This window comes from Diospyros lotus, chromosome 2 (genome assembly GCF_014633365.1).
Source record: "Diospyros lotus cultivar Yz01 chromosome 2, ASM1463336v1, whole genome shotgun sequence".
NCBI classification, from domain to species: Eukaryota; Viridiplantae; Streptophyta; class Magnoliopsida; order Ericales; family Ebenaceae; genus Diospyros; species Diospyros lotus.
Window position 1 is genome coordinate 23316912 of NC_068339.1, and position 18932 is coordinate 23335843.

At 35.6% G+C, this 18932-nt stretch overlaps 2 protein-coding genes across 6 annotated transcripts in view; both read left to right on the forward strand.

The window, feature by feature from the left end:
- The window catches only part of LOC127794888 (SH2 domain-containing protein A-like), a 62120-nt gene extending 50326 nt beyond the window's left edge, over positions 1–11794 (forward strand). For 3 of the 5 annotated variants that reach the window (XM_052326171.1, XM_052326172.1, XM_052326170.1), the window contains 4 exons: positions 5136–5298; positions 10413–10762; positions 11348–11424; positions 11509–11794. In XM_052326171.1, coding sequence (XP_052182131.1) covers positions 5136–5298; positions 10413–10762; positions 11348–11424; positions 11509–11543 — 625 coding nt within the window. In that variant the 3' untranslated portion in view covers positions 11544–11794. The remainder of the gene's footprint in view (positions 1–5135; positions 5299–10412; positions 10763–11347; positions 11425–11508) is intronic. The other 2 variants (XM_052326173.1, XM_052326174.1) reach the window with 2 other exon arrangements.
- A 6169-nt stretch (positions 11795–17963) lies between these two features.
- LOC127794724 (uncharacterized) lies at positions 17964–18536 on the forward strand. The gene has a single exon (XM_052325970.1). The coding sequence runs from the start codon at positions 17964–17966 to the stop codon at positions 18534–18536; it is 573 nt and encodes a 190-aa protein (XP_052181930.1).
- Positions 18537–18932: the final 396 nt, after the last annotated feature.

Below are 18932 nucleotides of genomic sequence, written 5' to 3' on the forward strand. Positions count from 1 at the left end.
CTTCAAGTTGCGCTTTAATGAAATGTTGATCAACTTCAATATGTTTAGTCCTATCATGTTGGACGGGGTTATGGGCAATATTGATAGCAGATTTGTTGTCACAATATAACCGCATAGGAGCTGTCCAACGGATCTGTAAATCTGCCAAGATTATTTTGAGCCACAACAACTCACAAATCCCCAAAGCCATAGATCTAAATTCAGCCTCCGCATTAGATCTAGCCACCACATTTTGCTTCTTACTTCTCCATGTGATAAGATTACCACTAAGAAACGTACAATAACCTGAGGTTGACCGTCTATCAACAAGGGATCCAGCATAATCTGCATCAGTGTATACTTCCATAGACATGTGACCACCTTTTTTAAATAAAATGCCTTTACCTAGACTGTCTTTAAGACAATGAAGATTACGATGTACAGCTTTAAGATGACTTTCTTTGGGGTTATGCATAAATTGACTAGCTACGCCCATGTAATATGCAATGTCTGGTCTTGTATCAGAAAGATATATGAGCCTCCCCACTAATCATTGGTAGGATGCTCGATCAACAACCCCTTCTTCCAGCACCAATATGATGATTTTGTTCAATTGGAGTATCAATTACTATACAGCCCAACATACCAGTTTCCTGTAAAAGATCCAGCACATATTTTTGTTGTGAAATAAAGATACCCTCCTTAGATCGAGCCACCTCAATACCCAAAAAATATTTTAGATTGCCCAGCTCTTTTATTTCAAACTCGTGAATCAAGCATCTTTTCAAGGCATCAATACCGTCTTTATCATCTCCTGTCACAATGATATCATCAACATATACTAATAGAGCAGTGAGTTTACCCATTTTAGAATGATGAATAAAAAGAGTATGATCTCATTGACTTTGTTTATAGTCCAAACCAAGCATCACCTTTGTAAACCTCCCAAACCAAGCCCTGGGAGACTGTTTCAGCCCATATAGGGCTTTCTTCAACCGGCATACAACATTTTCTCCATGATTAGTCAATTCGAACCCAGGAGGAACTTCCATATAAATTTCTTCTTCTAAATCCCCATGTAAAAATGCATTTTTAATATCAAATTGATACAACGGCCAGTCTAACATAGCTGCTAAAGACAACAAAATTTTGACAGTATTCATTTTTGCGACGGGAGCAAACGTCTCAATGTAGTCCACACCATATGTTTGTGTATAACCCTTGGCCACTAATCTAGCTTTGTACCTTTCGAGAGAGCCATCTGATTTATACTTCACTATAAATATCCATCTACACCCAATAGTTTTCTTTCCTTTAGGTAGTTGGACCAAATCCCAAGTTTGATTCTTTTCAAGTGCAGCCATCTCCACCTTCATGGCCTTCTTCCAATTATCATTACTTAAAGCTTCAGATAGATTCTTTGGGATAGGGATGGAGTTAAGGTTGGTCAAGAAGGCCTTGTGTGCCGGAGACAATTTAGAATAACCGAGGAATAGATGTAGGGGATGTTGAGTGCAGGCTTGGGTTCCTTTTCTTAAGGCAATTGGGATGCCCAGGTCATCCAAAAGTGGGTTAGATGGCTGAGTGTTGCTTGAAATAGGTTCTGGTATAACAGTAGAGACTGTAGGTTGAAGTAAATTAGGACTCTTGTGTGAATTAGGTTGAGAGCTACACTGATCTACGCAAGGATTAGATGATTCAGCATGCTTAGAGATAAAATCGGGACCTTTTCCCCTTGAATAGACTTGCAATGGGTGAGAAGAAGAGTGAACATTCTCTCTTGGAACCAAATTTAAGAAATCTTAAGGGTGATTTGAAGGAGAAGGAGAAACTGGAAAATTTGAGAAATAGAATTCCCTTGACTGTTCATCCAATGAATTGGTCTCCCCCTTAATATCAGCCATATCAAAATATGATTGGTCCTCCATAAAGCTTACATCAGTCGAAACAAACAGCTTCTTGGATGGAGGATGGAAACATTTATAACCTTTTTGAGTGGAGGAATATCCAACAAAGACACTTAAGGGCTCTAGGATCCAATTTCCCTCTATGAGGAGAATGATTATGAACAAAAACCAAACAACCAAACACTCTTGGGCAAAGATTTGTTGGAATAAATTTTGGGAATGCCTTAGTAAGAAGCTGAAGAGGACTTTGGAGGTCAAGATTCCTAGAAGGAAGCCTATTGGTGAGATAAGTAGCTGTCAAGATAGCTTATCCCCAATAGCGTTTTGGCACATTATTGTGAAATAAAAAGGATCTTGTAACTGCCAACAAATGACCATTCTTCCTCTCAGCTACTCCATTTTGCTGAGGGGTATAAACACAAGAAGACTCATGAATTATACCCATCTCTTGAAAGAAAAGAGATAGAGTTTGGTTAAAAAAATCTTTGGCATTGTCAGTTCTCATTCTTTTAATTCCAATACCAAATTGATTCTTAATCATGGTATAGAAATTAGGAAAAATGATGCATACTTCTGATTTGTTCTTTAGAAGATACAACCACACAACTCGGGTACAATCATCCACAAACAACACAAACCATCGAGCACCCGAAATATTAGGAATAGGAGAAGGACCCCAAATGTCACTATGAATTAAGTTGAAAGGAAGAGCACATTGAGTATTATTAAGAGTAAATGAAACTCTTTTATGCTTAGCAAATTGACAAACATCACAATGTAAATCACTATTATCTAATCCCTTGAACAAAGAGGGATACATAGACCGAAGAACTACAAAAGATGGATGTCCTAGGCGAAAATGATGAAGCCATAAAACATCCTTATTGGATTTAGCTAAAAAATATATAGGAGAAAAATGTTTTCTATCACTCAGCCCACTAGACTCTTCAAGGTAGTACAACCCCTCTTTCACCTTAGCATGCCCAATCTTCTTCCTCGTGTCCTTTTCCTGAAATTCACAAAGATTTGGATAGAAGATGGCACAACAATTAGTGTCTTGGGTCAGTTTTTTAATAGAGATGAGATTGGTGTAGAGTTTTGGGACATGGAGAACATCTTTCAGAATTAGTTAATTGTTAATAAGGATATCCCCTATTCCAGCAACAATAGTTAGAGATCCATTAGCCAACACAATCTTTTTAGTATTGGGGCATGGTTTGTAGTTTAGAAATTTGTGTGAAGAATGGGTCATGTGGTCGGTTGCATCGGAATCAAGTACCCAGTGTGATTTAAAACCTAAATCTGAAGCATTTAAGCAACAAGAATTGAAAGTAATACCTGTGAAGACAAGATTTGAAGCACTAACACCTTGCTCTTTTTCAAGAGACCCCAATAGGTTCCTTAACTTCTCAATCTCCTCCTGTTTGAGTCCCATCAATCCTATTTCTTTGCCTTATGTATGCTTTTGGTCACTGTAGTTGGTCATATGGGATGGCTGTTGACCATTGGCAGTGTAGGCTTGTACCTTAGCCTTAAGTTGTTGTCCTCCTTTTGTTGGCTTCCCATGAACCCTCCAACATTTATCAACTGTATGCCTCGGCTTCTTACAGAAAGTGCACCACAAACTATCTTTGTTTGTGGTCCAACTTGTATCCATGAATCTTTTATCTTCTTTAGTCCCTCTTTCACGTCCAGCTCCTTTTAGAGTCAATAGAGCTGAATTCTCCAGGTGACCATGCTCCAACATAACTCCTCTTCGGCCTTCTTTTGCATGTACAATAGAAATTACTTCATTTAAGGAGGGTAGATTAGGCTTACCAAGAATTTGAATTTTAGCAGCATCATATTCTAAATTTAGTCCAGCCAAGAAGTCATATATTCGCTCATTCTTTACAAATCTCTTCTGGACTGCTGCATCTTCACTGCATTTCATTTGGATGCACTGATAGTGATCCAATTCTTGCCACAAGGTTTGTAACAAGTTGGAATATTCGGTGATAGACCAATTCCCTTGCTTGGTTGCTGCTGCCTTGGTCCTAAGTTCATAAATCTGAGTGACATCACGTACCTTTGAATAGGTAATCTTCACCGCCTCCCATATCTCCCTTGCCGTTGTTAAGAACATAACGGTATCACTAATCTTCGGATTCATGGAGTTCCATAGCCAAGATAGACTAATGAATCTTCTTCATCCCATGCACCATACATAGGATCATTCTCCTGCGGTCCAGATCCCTCCAAATGACTCAATTTTCCCTTGCCTTTCAAGAAAGTCTTGATAAGTTGGGACCACTTGAGGTAGTTCTTGCCATTCAACCTATAGGCTGCTTGGACAATCGGAAGTTCTCCTCCAATACTATGACTGATCGGAAGTTCCCTCCCAGTGCCTTGACTAGTACTTTCTGTAACATCAGTCATGCCTACTGATTTTTCAGTTTCGGCCGCCATTCTATGGGTTGAGAGAGAATTGGATCAAGAGGGCCTCTCAGCTTTACAATCTCGACATGCCTAGGACTAATCCTAAGGCTCTGATACTATGTCAAGAAAAGAAGGAAAAACTCGACTTATTATTAAGATGCAACACAAGCTGTAAATTTATACAGCATAGGCACAACCTGCCTTATGCAGATTTAGGAAAGTACCAAATCTAGAAAGAAATAAAAGGAAGGCTACAACAACCGAATATAGAAAGAAATATACAAAAAAGATAGAAGACATAATATACAATCAAATCACTTAAATAAGGAAAGCAAAGTAATTAAATAAATCTCCCATGGACTCCTGTGGATATGAAGCAATATGAATCAGCCCCATAAGGAATATGAATCAGCCACATCTTCTAACAGTAATGATTGCAGAACCTTTGAAGGAAATGTTTTTCACAATTTTTTTTCTGCATAAAAGATAACTACTCATTCTGCTTGCCCATGAAAAGCAACTGGTACATGTTGAGAAATCATCTGCTTATGCCACATCCGTGGTTGGAATAGCATCTGTTGGGAATTGTCACAAGTGCTATTTCACATGGGGAACAAATGTACTATTTTTTGAGCTTTACCAAACTATCTCCTATTTCTTTCTAGCTGTTGAAAAAGAAGCAATATGAATTGCTCTCACAGTTGCTTCATTCCCTTTGGATGTAATTTCTGTGAATAAACTACCTGAAATCAACAACTTAGACTCTTCTATATATATGCCATAAATTTCTAGCCATTCAATTGACAATATGATATGAATTTTGTTTTTCAGGCGACAAATAATAATTGCGAAGGCATTGGTAGAGGAGGGAACAAAAGTTTGGGATCTGATCTCACAAAATAACAATCATGTTCTTTGGGTGAATGTGGCTTCTGTGATAAAACAACAGTTCATAATGATTGCGCATTGCAGTTCCAGATCATTGACACAGCTGGTTTCTCTCTCTCTCTCTCTCTCTCTCTCTCTCTCAACCCACCAATTTGCACACACCCAACCACTCACATTCCCTGAAGAAATGCATGTGCTTGCCAGCACACATTTATGCATAGACATCAATATATATCACTGATGATTATGTCTACATTGGGCTGTAAGCAACCTTTCCCTGCTTAAATATACTTTGTCTACTGCACCTTGTACCAATTCTAGTCCCAAGTGTTTAGCCTTATCTCAAACTGTCAAGTAAGAGACAAGCTCTAGAATACAAAATCTTTGAAGGTGCATTTGGATTCTAACTTAATAGCTACTGTTATAGGCATATTTTATCCTAGATATGTGCTCACGCCAGTTGCCTTTATAATCTCTTGCACAACTCCTCAATGATTCCTCTAAGTCTGAATTCTCTCTTTAGATTTTTCATCCATCTATGGGCGATAGCTTATACTAAATTTATCTTTTTAATTAGGCTTAGCTAAAAACTATCTCCAAATCTAAAGATATACCTCAAATATATATTGATACAATACTGATTGCCACTCTCTGAAATCTTACCATTTCTTGTACATACAAGGTAGCTAATTTTTCCAAATGTATAGTTTTTTTTTTTTTTTTCTTTTTTTCACTGAAATGTGAGCTATCTTTGTTAGTTCAATCCAGGAGAAATCATTTTCTCCTATATAGAGAGTGTTACCCCCAATTTTCATGGTTATACATTCTCATTCCCACTCAAGTATAAATAAAGGTTTCAACAACTCTACTAGTCTTAGTACACAGACTTTATCGGCTGACTTCCTAAACACTTGGATACAAACTCTATCACCTGTGTCTTTTTACAGGGCCACTAATAAACTTTCATCAAATCTCTATACATCTTAGCATTACATGGATGGGTAGTGTAATGTGACCTATGAACTTCTAGCAATTCATTCATTAGACACTATTAGCTAGTACACCCTGTCTACCTCTAAGTTAGAAAATCTTGACTAGGTCCTCAAATGCATTACTAAGTCAAAACTCAGATTTATATTTTAGATTTCTCATCTTCACGTTAGCATTATATTCTTGATTTATCATTCTAGTCAATATTGATTGGACTTTAAAATTTACCAACAGGTTTTGCTCTACTTCTACCTTCAATTAGCTAAAATCTTCTAACCAAGTTCATTGGCCAGCCCTTAAATAGCCAACCCCTCATAGTTCTTTCTACTCCAAACATTAGTCACTGAGCTTTGTGTGGAAGTTCATCATAGTACAATTTGAATGCTCAGAAAAATAAATAAGTCTACTTATTTTCTTCTAGAACATTGAAATGTTGACTTTATCTATATTGATGCCAAACTATTCTTTGTATAAATAACACCTCTACAATTTCAAATTTAAAATACCTGCAACTTAATCTGGGACATAAGGATGCAGCCTAAACCATAGACTATCACTTTTCCATGAAACGTAAGGATGCAGCCTAAAGAATTCTTGGAGGCACTATATATAAAAAAATCCCTTGTTCTATCTGGTTCAAGCTGTTGAAGTTTTCCTCTTCTTTAGTTCTTAAAAACTCCTTTCATATTCCTCCATCCACTCATGCTTGACATTTTTCTGAGTTCTGATTCAATTTCTTCTCAATAACACTGCTATAGAAATAATCCTGGTCAACAACTATATGGAACTTACTTCTCTCCATTTTATGGACATCTAAGATATCCTTCGAAAATAAGTAATTTCCCCAATTTGTCATGGTGCTTGTGTCCTCACTTCGTTCTCTCGCAACCTCAATTACACTAGCTAGGTAAATATCCTTGCTACCCTTTTTTGAGACAATTAACTAGCCTTTACTATTAAAAGGAGACCTTTTTTTTTTTTTCACTTTGCAAATTCTCAAGATCAAATGCTAATCCTAGGTCAAAAGTCCATTCTTCCTATGACAATCCACTAAAACTATAATGTTTAGATGAAACATTCACTCCCAACAACATCTTCAAAGTTAGACATATCCTACCAGACTTTGCTATTATCAACCTAATATCTTTGACTTGATAGACGACTTGTATTTCTATAACTACCTCAACCATGAGATCATTCTAAATAGTAGGAGGTATAGTAGCCTCCCAAGAAAATGCCAACTAATTAAGATGATCTATCATGTTTATCTTAACCACTAAGCATGAAGTTGTTATCAAAGGTCTCTTAAGCTATAGCTCCCCTAGCATTTGGATGTGCCCTCGGAGACATATAAACAAAATTTTCACAACGTTATCCAATAGACCTGACCAAATAAGAAGACAATAGATATCGAAATTGAATAGAACAATATCCTAATAGCCTTTTAGAAATGTCCCAATTGTGAGTGTGCTTGAGTTCATAACCACAATCCTGAACCTACTAAATGTTGCTCTTTTAGTTACAAGGGACTCAATAAAAAAGGATCAAATCTAGTAGTTAAAATCTAGAACCCAAGGCTTCGATACCAACTCTATAGTTGGGGGCCATAATTGGCAGCTAACCCATAAGGTCAAGAAAGCCTTGATACATGCCATACCATATCATGACAATAACAAATAATAACCAATAAATTGAACCATAAAAATATCCATTCCATGATAATAAACTAAATCAATGTCTATACAACCCTAACTACAATTAAACTAGATAAAATTGCCAAGAATATCAAGATAAGAAAATATTTAATGTCCACAAGAACAAATGTGGGATGGCCAAGATAAAAATGTCTAAATTGATGAACTAGACTAAAACGCTCAAACTATCCGATGTATAGATTCTATTGCCAAACCATGATCTAATATATATATATATATATATAATGGATTTGTATTATTAATGTGGCTTTTAGAACTTAATTACCATTATGAATGTTGTGTCATTAACCTTAACTTAGTTAGGATAAGGTGTAGTTCATGATGATAGATATAACTTGAATGAGTTAAAATGAGATAAACAATATGCAAGCGTATTTATACAAGAAAGCTTTTCTTTAAGATTAAAAATTGTTGTAGAAAATCTTAATTTAACTAAGAAAATGTGCACATTAACAATAAAATGGAAACGCAATTGTATAATGAAAGGAGATTTGGAAAAAGAACATAGAATCGGTTTGAAATGAGTTATGCCAAAGCAAATCTTCTTAAGACAGATTTCGCCCCCTCAATGGTGCTAAAGGATCAATGGATGTCTGTCTTCCAAGATATAACACTTCTTCCAAGAATTAGTACAATACAATACTAACCTTGTTGGGCGAAACCAAACTTGATTGCACTCTTCTTGACCAGAGGAAAGAGATTAGAATCTCTTTCAAGATATAACACTTCTTCTAAGAATTAGTACAACACAATACTAACCTTGTCGGGCGAAACCAAACTTGATTGCACTCTTCTTGACCGGAGGAAAGAGATTAGAATCTCTTGCACTTAGAAGTAATAGAGGATTATGAAAGTATATTGGAGGAGGAATGTACAAAATCAGTAGACTCGAATTGATTTTTGGATTAAAGAAATGGAAATAGGAGGGTCCTATTTATAGTTTCCAAGTGTCCAATCGTGAAAGGTCATATTGTTTGATTCAGATTAATCTAGATCTTCAGATCACATCCTTTTAGATTTAGGCACGACCTAACGGTCTAGATTGCATCATCTCGTGAAGGTACATATCTCTTCCTTTGCACCTTTCACAGTCGAACAGACGTGTCCACTCACTCGTACCCCGAACGATTGCATCCACTCGACACCCTACTGCACAAAGGTATGCCATGCACACATCTCCTGGATGCCTATGCCACATCAACGCCACGTCAGTTCACTTGCCACATCATCAAGCCACTCGACCATGCATTTCTAGAGCATTTTCTCCAAAGATCAGATTGGGAGTCGACTCTCTGCATCCATAGTTGACTCCCAGTCATCCATAGTCAACTCCCCGTGTGCCAGAGTTGACTATATCAAAGCCATAGTCGACTCCTAGTGTGATAGAGTCAAGCTATAGTCGACCTAGCTGATAGCCTATTATGCATGAAAGTTATCTATTCCCACATAGATTAGGCGGAGTATATCTATACTTATATCTATATTTATTTGGGAAAGAATGAATAGATATTCTTGCATGGATTTGGTATAACATGTATACCTATTTTTACATGGATTTGGCATGGTATATATACTTATTTCTCTATTTATTTTAAGAAAGTATGTGTACCTATTTTCTATATGGTTTTGGTAATGTATATAATTTTATTCTTACATGGTTTTAGTATGATTTATTTCAAGTTCTGCAAGGATTTGGGTGTTTATAATATATCTCACATAAAATAGATGACAATTAAAGTTTACTCAAACACCCCCCTTCCTCCCTCAAAAAAAAAAGAAGAGAAAAATACATAGATATAATAGTTTGCTTTGAATCTGAAACAATGTAGTGGTAATGATATGACACCACCTCCCAACAATATATCAAGTCTTAAATTCCATTGAGTGGAGTTTACTTGAACTCTAGCATGCCAATTATTTGTATCTATGGCTACATCTTTTGTAAAGCCATTATAATTTATATCATGCCTTGGAGTTTTCCACCAAGTTTTTCTTTATCTTCCTCTTATCTCTCTTGCTAAAAACTTCTTCCATTCCATTCACTCTTCCCATGTGAGCATTTATTACTTTTTTTTCTTCACATGGCTAAACTATCTTTATTGTATTTAACACGTCTTACCTTGCTATTGAATATTGATATAAAACAAAAATTAAAAAAAGGAGTCCTAAAATGGTGACACGAGCAGGGTTTTGGCCATCGGCCTTGGTCCTCTAATTTTTCTCATTTCAGAATTTTGGGTTTTCCTTCAATGGGGAGACACTTAGGTTTAATATTAATTATATGAGCCTTATGGAAGATAAGGCCATAGATAAAAATGAACAGAAGGGTAGAATTCATGTAGCTAATCCCATATATTATGATAAAGGCTTGGGATGTTGCTGACAAAGTGAGTTTTTGATGGGCAGTTTGGTAAATAACATTTGTAATAGTTATGTTTTTTATGTTCTAAATGTAAAGAACTTCTATCAAAATCAGTAAAAGTTATGTTTTTTTTGACGATTATTGATCTTCTAGGACTTAGAGCTGTTGAGGAAAATTGCTGGGTGCCAGGAGTTAGTGGCCCGAGAACACTTTGAGAAGCTGTGGTGTTGGCTATATCCAGTAGCTTATACGCTATCAATACATTGGGTAAATTCAGCCTGGAATTCTACATCTCCTAAGTGGATAGAAGGATTCATTACGAAAGAAGAAGCAGAGTATTCACTTCAAGGACCAGCAGGCCTTCAAGACCCTGGGACATTTATCCTGCGATTTCCTACTTCAAGGAGCTGGCCCCACCCAGATGCTGGTAACTTGGTTGTGACTTACATTGGTAGCGATTATAAAATTCACCACAGGATGCTGTCACTTGATTTTATTTTCAGGTGTGTACGTCACTTCCTTGTATAATTGTCTTGGTGCAGTATTTCTTGTAGACATTTAGTTGGTAAACATGCGGTTGGGCTTTTAGAAGAAAGCAGATACTCTCCCTCCCTTTTTTTGTCAATTTATGGAAAGGTGACAACAAAGTTGAGACTGTCATTTTTGTTTGCAGTCCTGGTTGGATGTGCTCCCTCGCTGGGGGCAAAGGCAAAAATATTTGAAAATTCCTCTAAATTCTTCACTCTTGTGTCTGCTGAGTGAAGAGAGAACGCAAATTTTGGAATAATTTATTTTCTGTCAAAGATGACCCTTTTTGGCAGGTAACTAGGAATTCTGGAAGATAGGAATTAACAAAATATGCTAAATGGTATAACTTGATTTACGGGTAGTGTTTAGTTACCCAATGGATACACACATGTACCGAACATGTGTCCACTCTTGATGTCTGCATACTAGGAAAAGTCGACTCTGCTGGTCTTCCTTTTTGTTGCCCCTCTGACTTTCCGGGATGTTTTCTGTTTCCTCGTCTGTACTAGCAGATAGAGAATATGCATCTTGAAGACTGACATCTTCTTCTGCCCTTGTAGTGCTGGTGAAAAAGAGAAGACTTGGAAACCACTAAAAGATATGCTCCTCGCGGAGCCTGAGCTTTCCCGATTGGGCAGTTAAGTTATCCAATGAATGCTAAAGTGTACTCTCTTCCATATTCCCGAATTCGTTGTTCATATAAAATTGTAATGATTCACAGTGCCTTATGAATGCAGGGTTTTCAGAAGCGGCTAGGTTTCTTGTTTAGTAATCGATGTCCTCCTTTCTCGGGGAAATAAGGTGGCTTCTGTGAGAATCAGTTTTCCTGTTGGTTCCTTCCGTTTCTCTGTTAAGCTTTTGTGTACATAACTTAATGTATCTGGTTTTCTCTTTGTGTGTTGGATTCAAATAACTAAACTATGGGGCTGTAAAGAATGGCAGTGTTGTAGAGAACTATTAGGTTTGCTTTGGTGGAAGGAATGGATGGACATATTGACTTGACATCTCATCTTATATTTGCTCTCCAGCCCATTCCATCTGTCCTCCTATTGTTATGGGGATTCATTGACAAACTGTGTTTTTTTTTTTTTCCTTTTTTCTTTTGTTAAATTTATGTTTTCATTATCGGCAATCTCTTGAAACTTTTTCTTATGAGACTGGTGTCGAAACGTAACCCCAACCAAACTATTGTCTTGCTAAAGGGGTGAATAAGAGGGACATTTAGCGTAAAATTATTTGCATTATTTTTTTTTAAATTTGTATTATCGATATGATTTTAAAAGTCAAATGATATTATAGATGTCATATCACTTACTTTAACTAAGAATAACATGCACTGTTGACAACGACGACAACGATGTTAAAACTGATATTTTTATTAATGTGTACAAAAGGTTACTTGAATGATTAGTTTTTCTAGGTGATGACAAATTCACCAAGGCGAACACTTGGATATATGATTTTTAAATGTCATTTGAAATAATACTAATAGCCCTTTATGTCATTTTGCATATTTAATCTATTTAGGTCTAAATCTTAACATATTGAGCGAAATCTATACCATCATAGAAATTTAGGTTGCGTTCTTTTTACTGTTTTTAATTCATTTTTAGTTTTTAATTTTTTAAAATAATAAAAACGTGTTCTCTTTATAGTTTTTAAAAATATATTTTTTAAAATAAAAAAAATTATAAAGAAAACTCAAAACAACAAAAAATTATTTTGAGTGTTTTTAACTAAAATAAATTTAAAATTTAAAATAAATTTATTTATTTATTCATATTTTATTATTATAATAAAAAATATTATAAAATTCATTAACTTTAAAATGTATATATATTTTTAATAATATATTAATATTAAATATTTTTAATTTATTAAATATCAAATTTATTAAATAAAATATAATTAAAAGCTTATTTTCAAAATTTCAAAGAGATCAGGTCTTTTAATTTTCTGTTTTGAGGAATAGTTTTTTAAAATGATAAAAAGAATGTATTTTTAATTTTTTAAAAATAGATTACTAAAATAGAAAATTAAAAATGAATTTAAAACTTAAAACTAAAAATTAAAAAGTAAAGAGAATACAGTCTTAAACTTTGGTATTTCATTTATCCAAACGCACGTCGACCTGGGATTCTAATTGTTGTCATCGCAACAGGAAGCCTGATTCAAATGAGCTTGCTGCCAAGCTTACGCAAATTTCCACAATGCAAAACGTCAAATGTGTGTTTGCATAGATTTCAGGATTTATGGTAGTTTTTAAAATTAATATAACTATATGTTTTTGATATTTTACCTGGTTGAACAATCATTTTGAATTATTAAATAGGACATAATATTGTTATTCTTCTTTACAGATGATAAAGGTTGAGTTATAGAAATTTGAGATTTGCCTAATTTTACCATTTTAACTTGACTGACATTTCTTCAATTAATATATATACATATATACACACCCTCGCCTTCACTGTAGTCACAACTGAAAGTGGTTGGTTTTTTCATGATCTTCACTCCAATGGCTAGAATACTTTGATGGGGTGCTAACCTCTATAAATAGGAGATGTTTTTCTTAAGAAAATGACTAAGTCTGTCTTTAGACAAGGGGAAAAGGCTATAGAGTTGTTGGGCCTATAAATATTATGGCTTAAGGTAGTTATGTCTACTTTACAGTCTTTACTGATGATTTATCTTAGTCTTATTATATGTACTTGATGGAGTACAAGTCTAAAACTTTTGAAAATTTTAAAGAGTTTAAGGTTAAAGTAAAAAATCAAATAAAAAATGAGTATCAAAATCATTCAATCTGATCGAGGAGGTGAATACTAGAGTACTGAATTTGTTAATTATCTTAAGAAATGTGTCATTGTATCACAATTAATGCCCCCTCACACACTGCAACTTAATAGACTGGTTGAACGTTGGAATTGTACTCTGTTGCATAGTACATTCTATGATTAGCCATGCAAATTTACCAATTTTGTTACGGGGTTATGCTCTTCTCACTAAGGCTTATCTATTAAATAAAGCATAGAAAAAATCTATTGAGATAACGTCAAATGAGATATAGGTTGGGAGACCACTGAATCTTAAGCATGTTAAGATTTAAGGTTTTCCTATTTTTGTTAAAAAGTTGAAAATAGAAAAGTTAGAACCCAAATCTAAGAAAGGAAGATTTGTATGATATTCTAAAGATAGTTTATGGTATTATGTCTATTTTCTTGATGATTAGAGAATCTTGATCGCTAAACATGCCTATTTTGGGGGGAAAAAAAGAGTTTATCTAGGAAGAGGGTATGTGAAAGAAAATAAATTTGGAAGAGGAGTCTTCTGAACTACAAATCCCTAATTAGATGACTGAGTATGGTACAACCAATCAAGGTCCTCATAGATCTGGTAGAGTATCTCATCCTTCAAAATGTTGATATGAACTAGTTGTGAAGGAGATATAAAAATTGTTTCTATATAGGGATAGTGATCAATTGATTCATCCTACCAGTTATAAGGAGGCAATATCAAATATCGATTCTCAGAAGTGGCATGAGGTTATGAAATCAAAAATTGAATTTGTATATTCCAATCAAGTTTGGAACTTGGTAGATGTTGGAATACACATATAGCGCTATAGGTAAATTTAAATTTTTTTGCACATCAGACATACACAACGGAAGTCATAAATACATATACCATACACTGCTTCAATATTTAATCAACATGATGTTTTATCATATGAAATACAATAAATCACATACCTATAACTCGATGTTAGGTGGGTGTAGAAACTATTTCTACATTGAGACTGAATCCTCCTTATCATGTAGAGGGCCTAGTCCGTCCACACCTAACAAGCTACTCAGTACCACGTCGTGATCCTATGGTAAGCTGAAAACTTTGATTCATTCTTACTCATCAGTCTCTCCCGACAATCCAGAATTTTCCCTACATAACAATTATGCTCTTTGTAAATTTGACAGAAGCAAAATTAGAATAACAAAGGAATAAGCCAAGCACCAACCTTTGCAATTTTCTTTCTTGAATTTCTCTGGTCTTAGGAAGCCAATTTCCAGCCTTCAATTCACCACGCACCCCCTCCAATTTCGTGCCATGTAGAAGCCATTGACTCGAGCAGAGGTAATAGTAACAATCGACTGGCAGCCTTATGGAGTCGACTGTCGAGCGAAGCAATCGACTCTACATGTAGTTCCAAAAGAAACTGCAACCGGATCATTAACTTGTAATGAATCTAGTTATTAACACTTAATGACATATTTAAAATCACTATTAACTATCAATGATGTTCGAGACATGACATGTGCACAGTACTGATACCAGATGTCACGCTATATAGTGTGTGACTTTCTAGATTCATTATCTAATAGCAATTAGATAATGCCAAAATCTCTTTTGACGCCGGCCGAATTACCTTAACCTATCATGAGAATCTCTCCATGTTCTGGTGACATTTTGAAAGGTCTTGGGAAGCGCCTAGTACCGGCCCAGAACAATATAGAAGGCAATGAAGTAAAACTTTAAGTGAGCCTATTACAATTAACGATTACTATGTAATAAAATTCTTTCATCACTCAGTGTCCCGGTTGAGCGAGAGTCATGGTACGATAAACTCACAAACTCGGTAACTATGTGTTAGATCTTATCAACGTGACTAGATGACATATCAGGAAATACTTTTCTGATTAATCATATTGCCTTTGTCAAACACTTTCTCATCACAGTAACAATAGACCACATAGGACGTTTGCCTTATCTAAATGAGGGTGACATATCCTATCCCTGAGCACATGCCTCCATGCATTAGCAATATAGAACCACATAGATGAATATCCCCACCTCGCAATTAGATAGTTCGATGCATTGGCAAATCCTGCATACTAAAACACGAGACAACCACGACAGTTCAAGTCTAAGGATTAGCTACATAGTCAAAACTTGATGACAAGATCATTATATGCAATGCCATGTAATCAGTCATTAATGTCATATTCAGTGCGTTACTCTCCAACAACTACTCACGAGTTTACTTGAGACATCCCCATGTCATATGGCATATGACTCACCACCCTTAACCATTTGTATCACATGATCATACACTTATAAATTTCCCAAGTAAATGTTCGTACATGGATATATATATATATATATATATACTCATCACCATGGACACATAAGCAATTTCAATGCATTTATAAATTCATGCAAGATCACAAGTAATGCACAACTCCATACTTATGGTTGTATTTTTACCCCCCCTCCCAAAGATAACCATTAATCAATATTAAAATTAATGAATGAACTTAATAATAGTTAACAAAATGTTTGGGGCAGTATATAAGCAATACGGGGTGTATCAGTCGACAACAAGGGCAAAACGATAGCTTTTGACCAACGGTTGACCGCCAGTGCCTGCTTCCTTGCATGGTCGACAGCCTTGGCCCAATTGGTTAGCCACTAGAATCCGACAACAAGAATGACAAGCACAAGAGACAGAACACACGCAAGATACATCAAAATCTTGAATGAAACTAAACCCTAATCAAGAAAAATGTAATTCCTTTAGAAATATAGGGTGAATAGAAACCTTATTGGGGTTTTCAACAAGATTCAACAAGCATTTCAAGAAAGGCCACAAGACTAACAAAATAAAATAGGCAAAACCCGCTTACCCAAAAATAGGGTTTCAAGAACAAAAATCCCAAAGAAATGAAAGAACTAATGATTCTGAACTGAAAAGGGGATTAGGAACTTGCATCTGAAAGAAAAGAAGCATAAGAATTTGCATCTGAAAGGTAAAAGAAGCATAAGAACTTGCCTTTAAAAGGTAAAAGAGACATAGGAACTTACCCTGAGAGATTTTCAGAAGCCTAAACCGAAGGAGAAAGAAGGCACAATATAGCGCTGTGGGAACAAAAAGCAATGCGCTAGAACAACAACCCCCGACATTCTTGAAGCTTCGAGAATCAAGGAGAGATGAGGATAGAAAGAATGAAGGAAGAAGAAGCTTGCACGCTGAGCTCCCCAGAAAATCTGCAAATTCCCCCTCCCCCCCCATTTACTCTTTTCTTCTCCTTTTATACCCCCATTTATACATATACATATATATAATAACCCATCTTTACATAGGCCAACTTAATATAATATATATATATATATACTCGGCAACCACGTACCCTAATTTCAACTTTTTAACCCTATTTTACTTTGACTTTTCAACTCACTCAAAATCCCATATTTCTTTAACTTTTCAACCACCACCAAACTTCCTGTGCTTTGACTTTTCAACATATATATCATTCCCTTTTTACTTTAACTTTTCAAGCATCACCTATTACAATACATATAATTCCTCAAAATCATTATTCAAATAAAAACAAAATTCAATACACATGAGATTATGGACCAAGTGACCTATACCCACTAACGAGTTGTTACAAATCTTGCAGCAAACTTCTCCACAAAACCCTCATGTCTTTTTTCGTGTCTTTTTCTTCTTCTAGAAAACTACTTGCAGTCTTCTTTTTCACGTCTTTCTTCGTCATAAAGTTGAGTGTTGCTTCTTTCTTTATCGTCCACTATCATTGTGCGTCGTCGTGCATTGCCGACCGTCGCTATCCTCTCATCTTCCTCCATCGAATATCACCATCCTCTCTTTTTGCTCCATCGACTATCACCATCCTCTCATCTTTCTCCATCGACTTCTCTTATTCAAATTCAGAGGTTTTTTTTTTGTCATGAGTCGCAAACCATTCGTCGTGAGTCACCGACTGTCACTTTGAGTCACTAATCATTAATTATCAATTGTTGTTGGTTGTCTCTTGGTTATACTGTTAGATTTATTTACATATATGTACAGTAGCAGCAGAAGTGTATGTAAATAGAACCGGATGTAGAGGATTAGTCATGTTATATATATATTTTAGTAGGCATATGTCTTGAACTGACGGATTATGATTTAGAGAAGTTTTATTTCATCTCTCTCTTCTATGTTTTGAGCATATTTATTTTCCCAGTTATTGATTTCTTCACATGGTATCAGAGCGGAGATCAATGGGATCTGCTTGATTTGTTTCACCAATTTCATTCGATGTTCTCGGATCGGTCATCGAAGCGATCTTCAATTTCCAGATTCTCTGTCTTTAATCAAACCAGCGACAACACTTCATGGCTTTGAACAAATCTAATATTGCGGCAGGAGATCCGTTACAAATTCATGCCTCAGATCATCCAGGTATGATCTTAGTCTCTACTCCATTAACTGGTCTCAATTATAGATCGTGGAGTAGAGGAATACAAATTGCCCTAGGCGCTAAGAACAAGCTAGGGTTTGTAAATGGGGAAATTCTGATTCTGGATGAAAATAGCGAGGAGTTTAATCTCTGGAAGAGGTACGATTATATGGTTACCTCTTGGTTGTTAAATTTGATTTCTAAGGATCTTGTAGATGCCTTCATTTACACTAACAATGCTAGACAACTTTGGCGTGAGATAGAGGAGAGATTTGGGGAAAGTAATGGAGCACTTGTGTATCAACTCCAACGCAAGATAAGCTCTGTTAGTCAGGATAATTTTTTTGTATCTGTGTATTATACTCAACTCAAACGATTATGGGATGAATTGGCTACAGTAAAGCCTTTACCAAACTGCTCTTGTGGTGCCTCTAAGGCTGTATCTGAATTTGCTGAAGAAAACAAGTTGATGCAATTCCTTATGGGGCTGCATGATGGTTATGATTAGGTGAGGAGTCAGATTTTATTACTTGATCCTTTGCCAAGTGTTAATAAGGCTTACTCAATGATTCTGAGAATAGAGTCACAACGTCAGGTAGTTTCTACCTTGAATGAGACTAATGAAGGAGCTGTGTTTTTCTCTAAGCAAAGTCCAAACAATAAGAGAGATCAGAAGAAATTCAAGAACAAAAGTTTTTGTGAAAACTGTAAAAGGAGTGGGCATTTGAAGGACTCTTGTTTCAAATTGATTGGTTATCCTGATTCGTATAAGGAGAAGATGAATAAAGATTCAGCACAAAAGGTTATTGCAAATGTGACTAACAAGGCTGAATTAACTTCTGATACACCTCTAGATGCTGTCTGGTCAGATAATCAAGAATTGGGAAACTCAATTGCAGCGGCT

What these genes read in the sequence shown, in the direction of transcription:
- LOC127794724 (XM_052325970.1), top strand. Translation starts at nt 17,964, where the DNA reads ATGGCTTTGAACAAATCTAATATTGCGGCAGGAGATCCGTTACAAATT.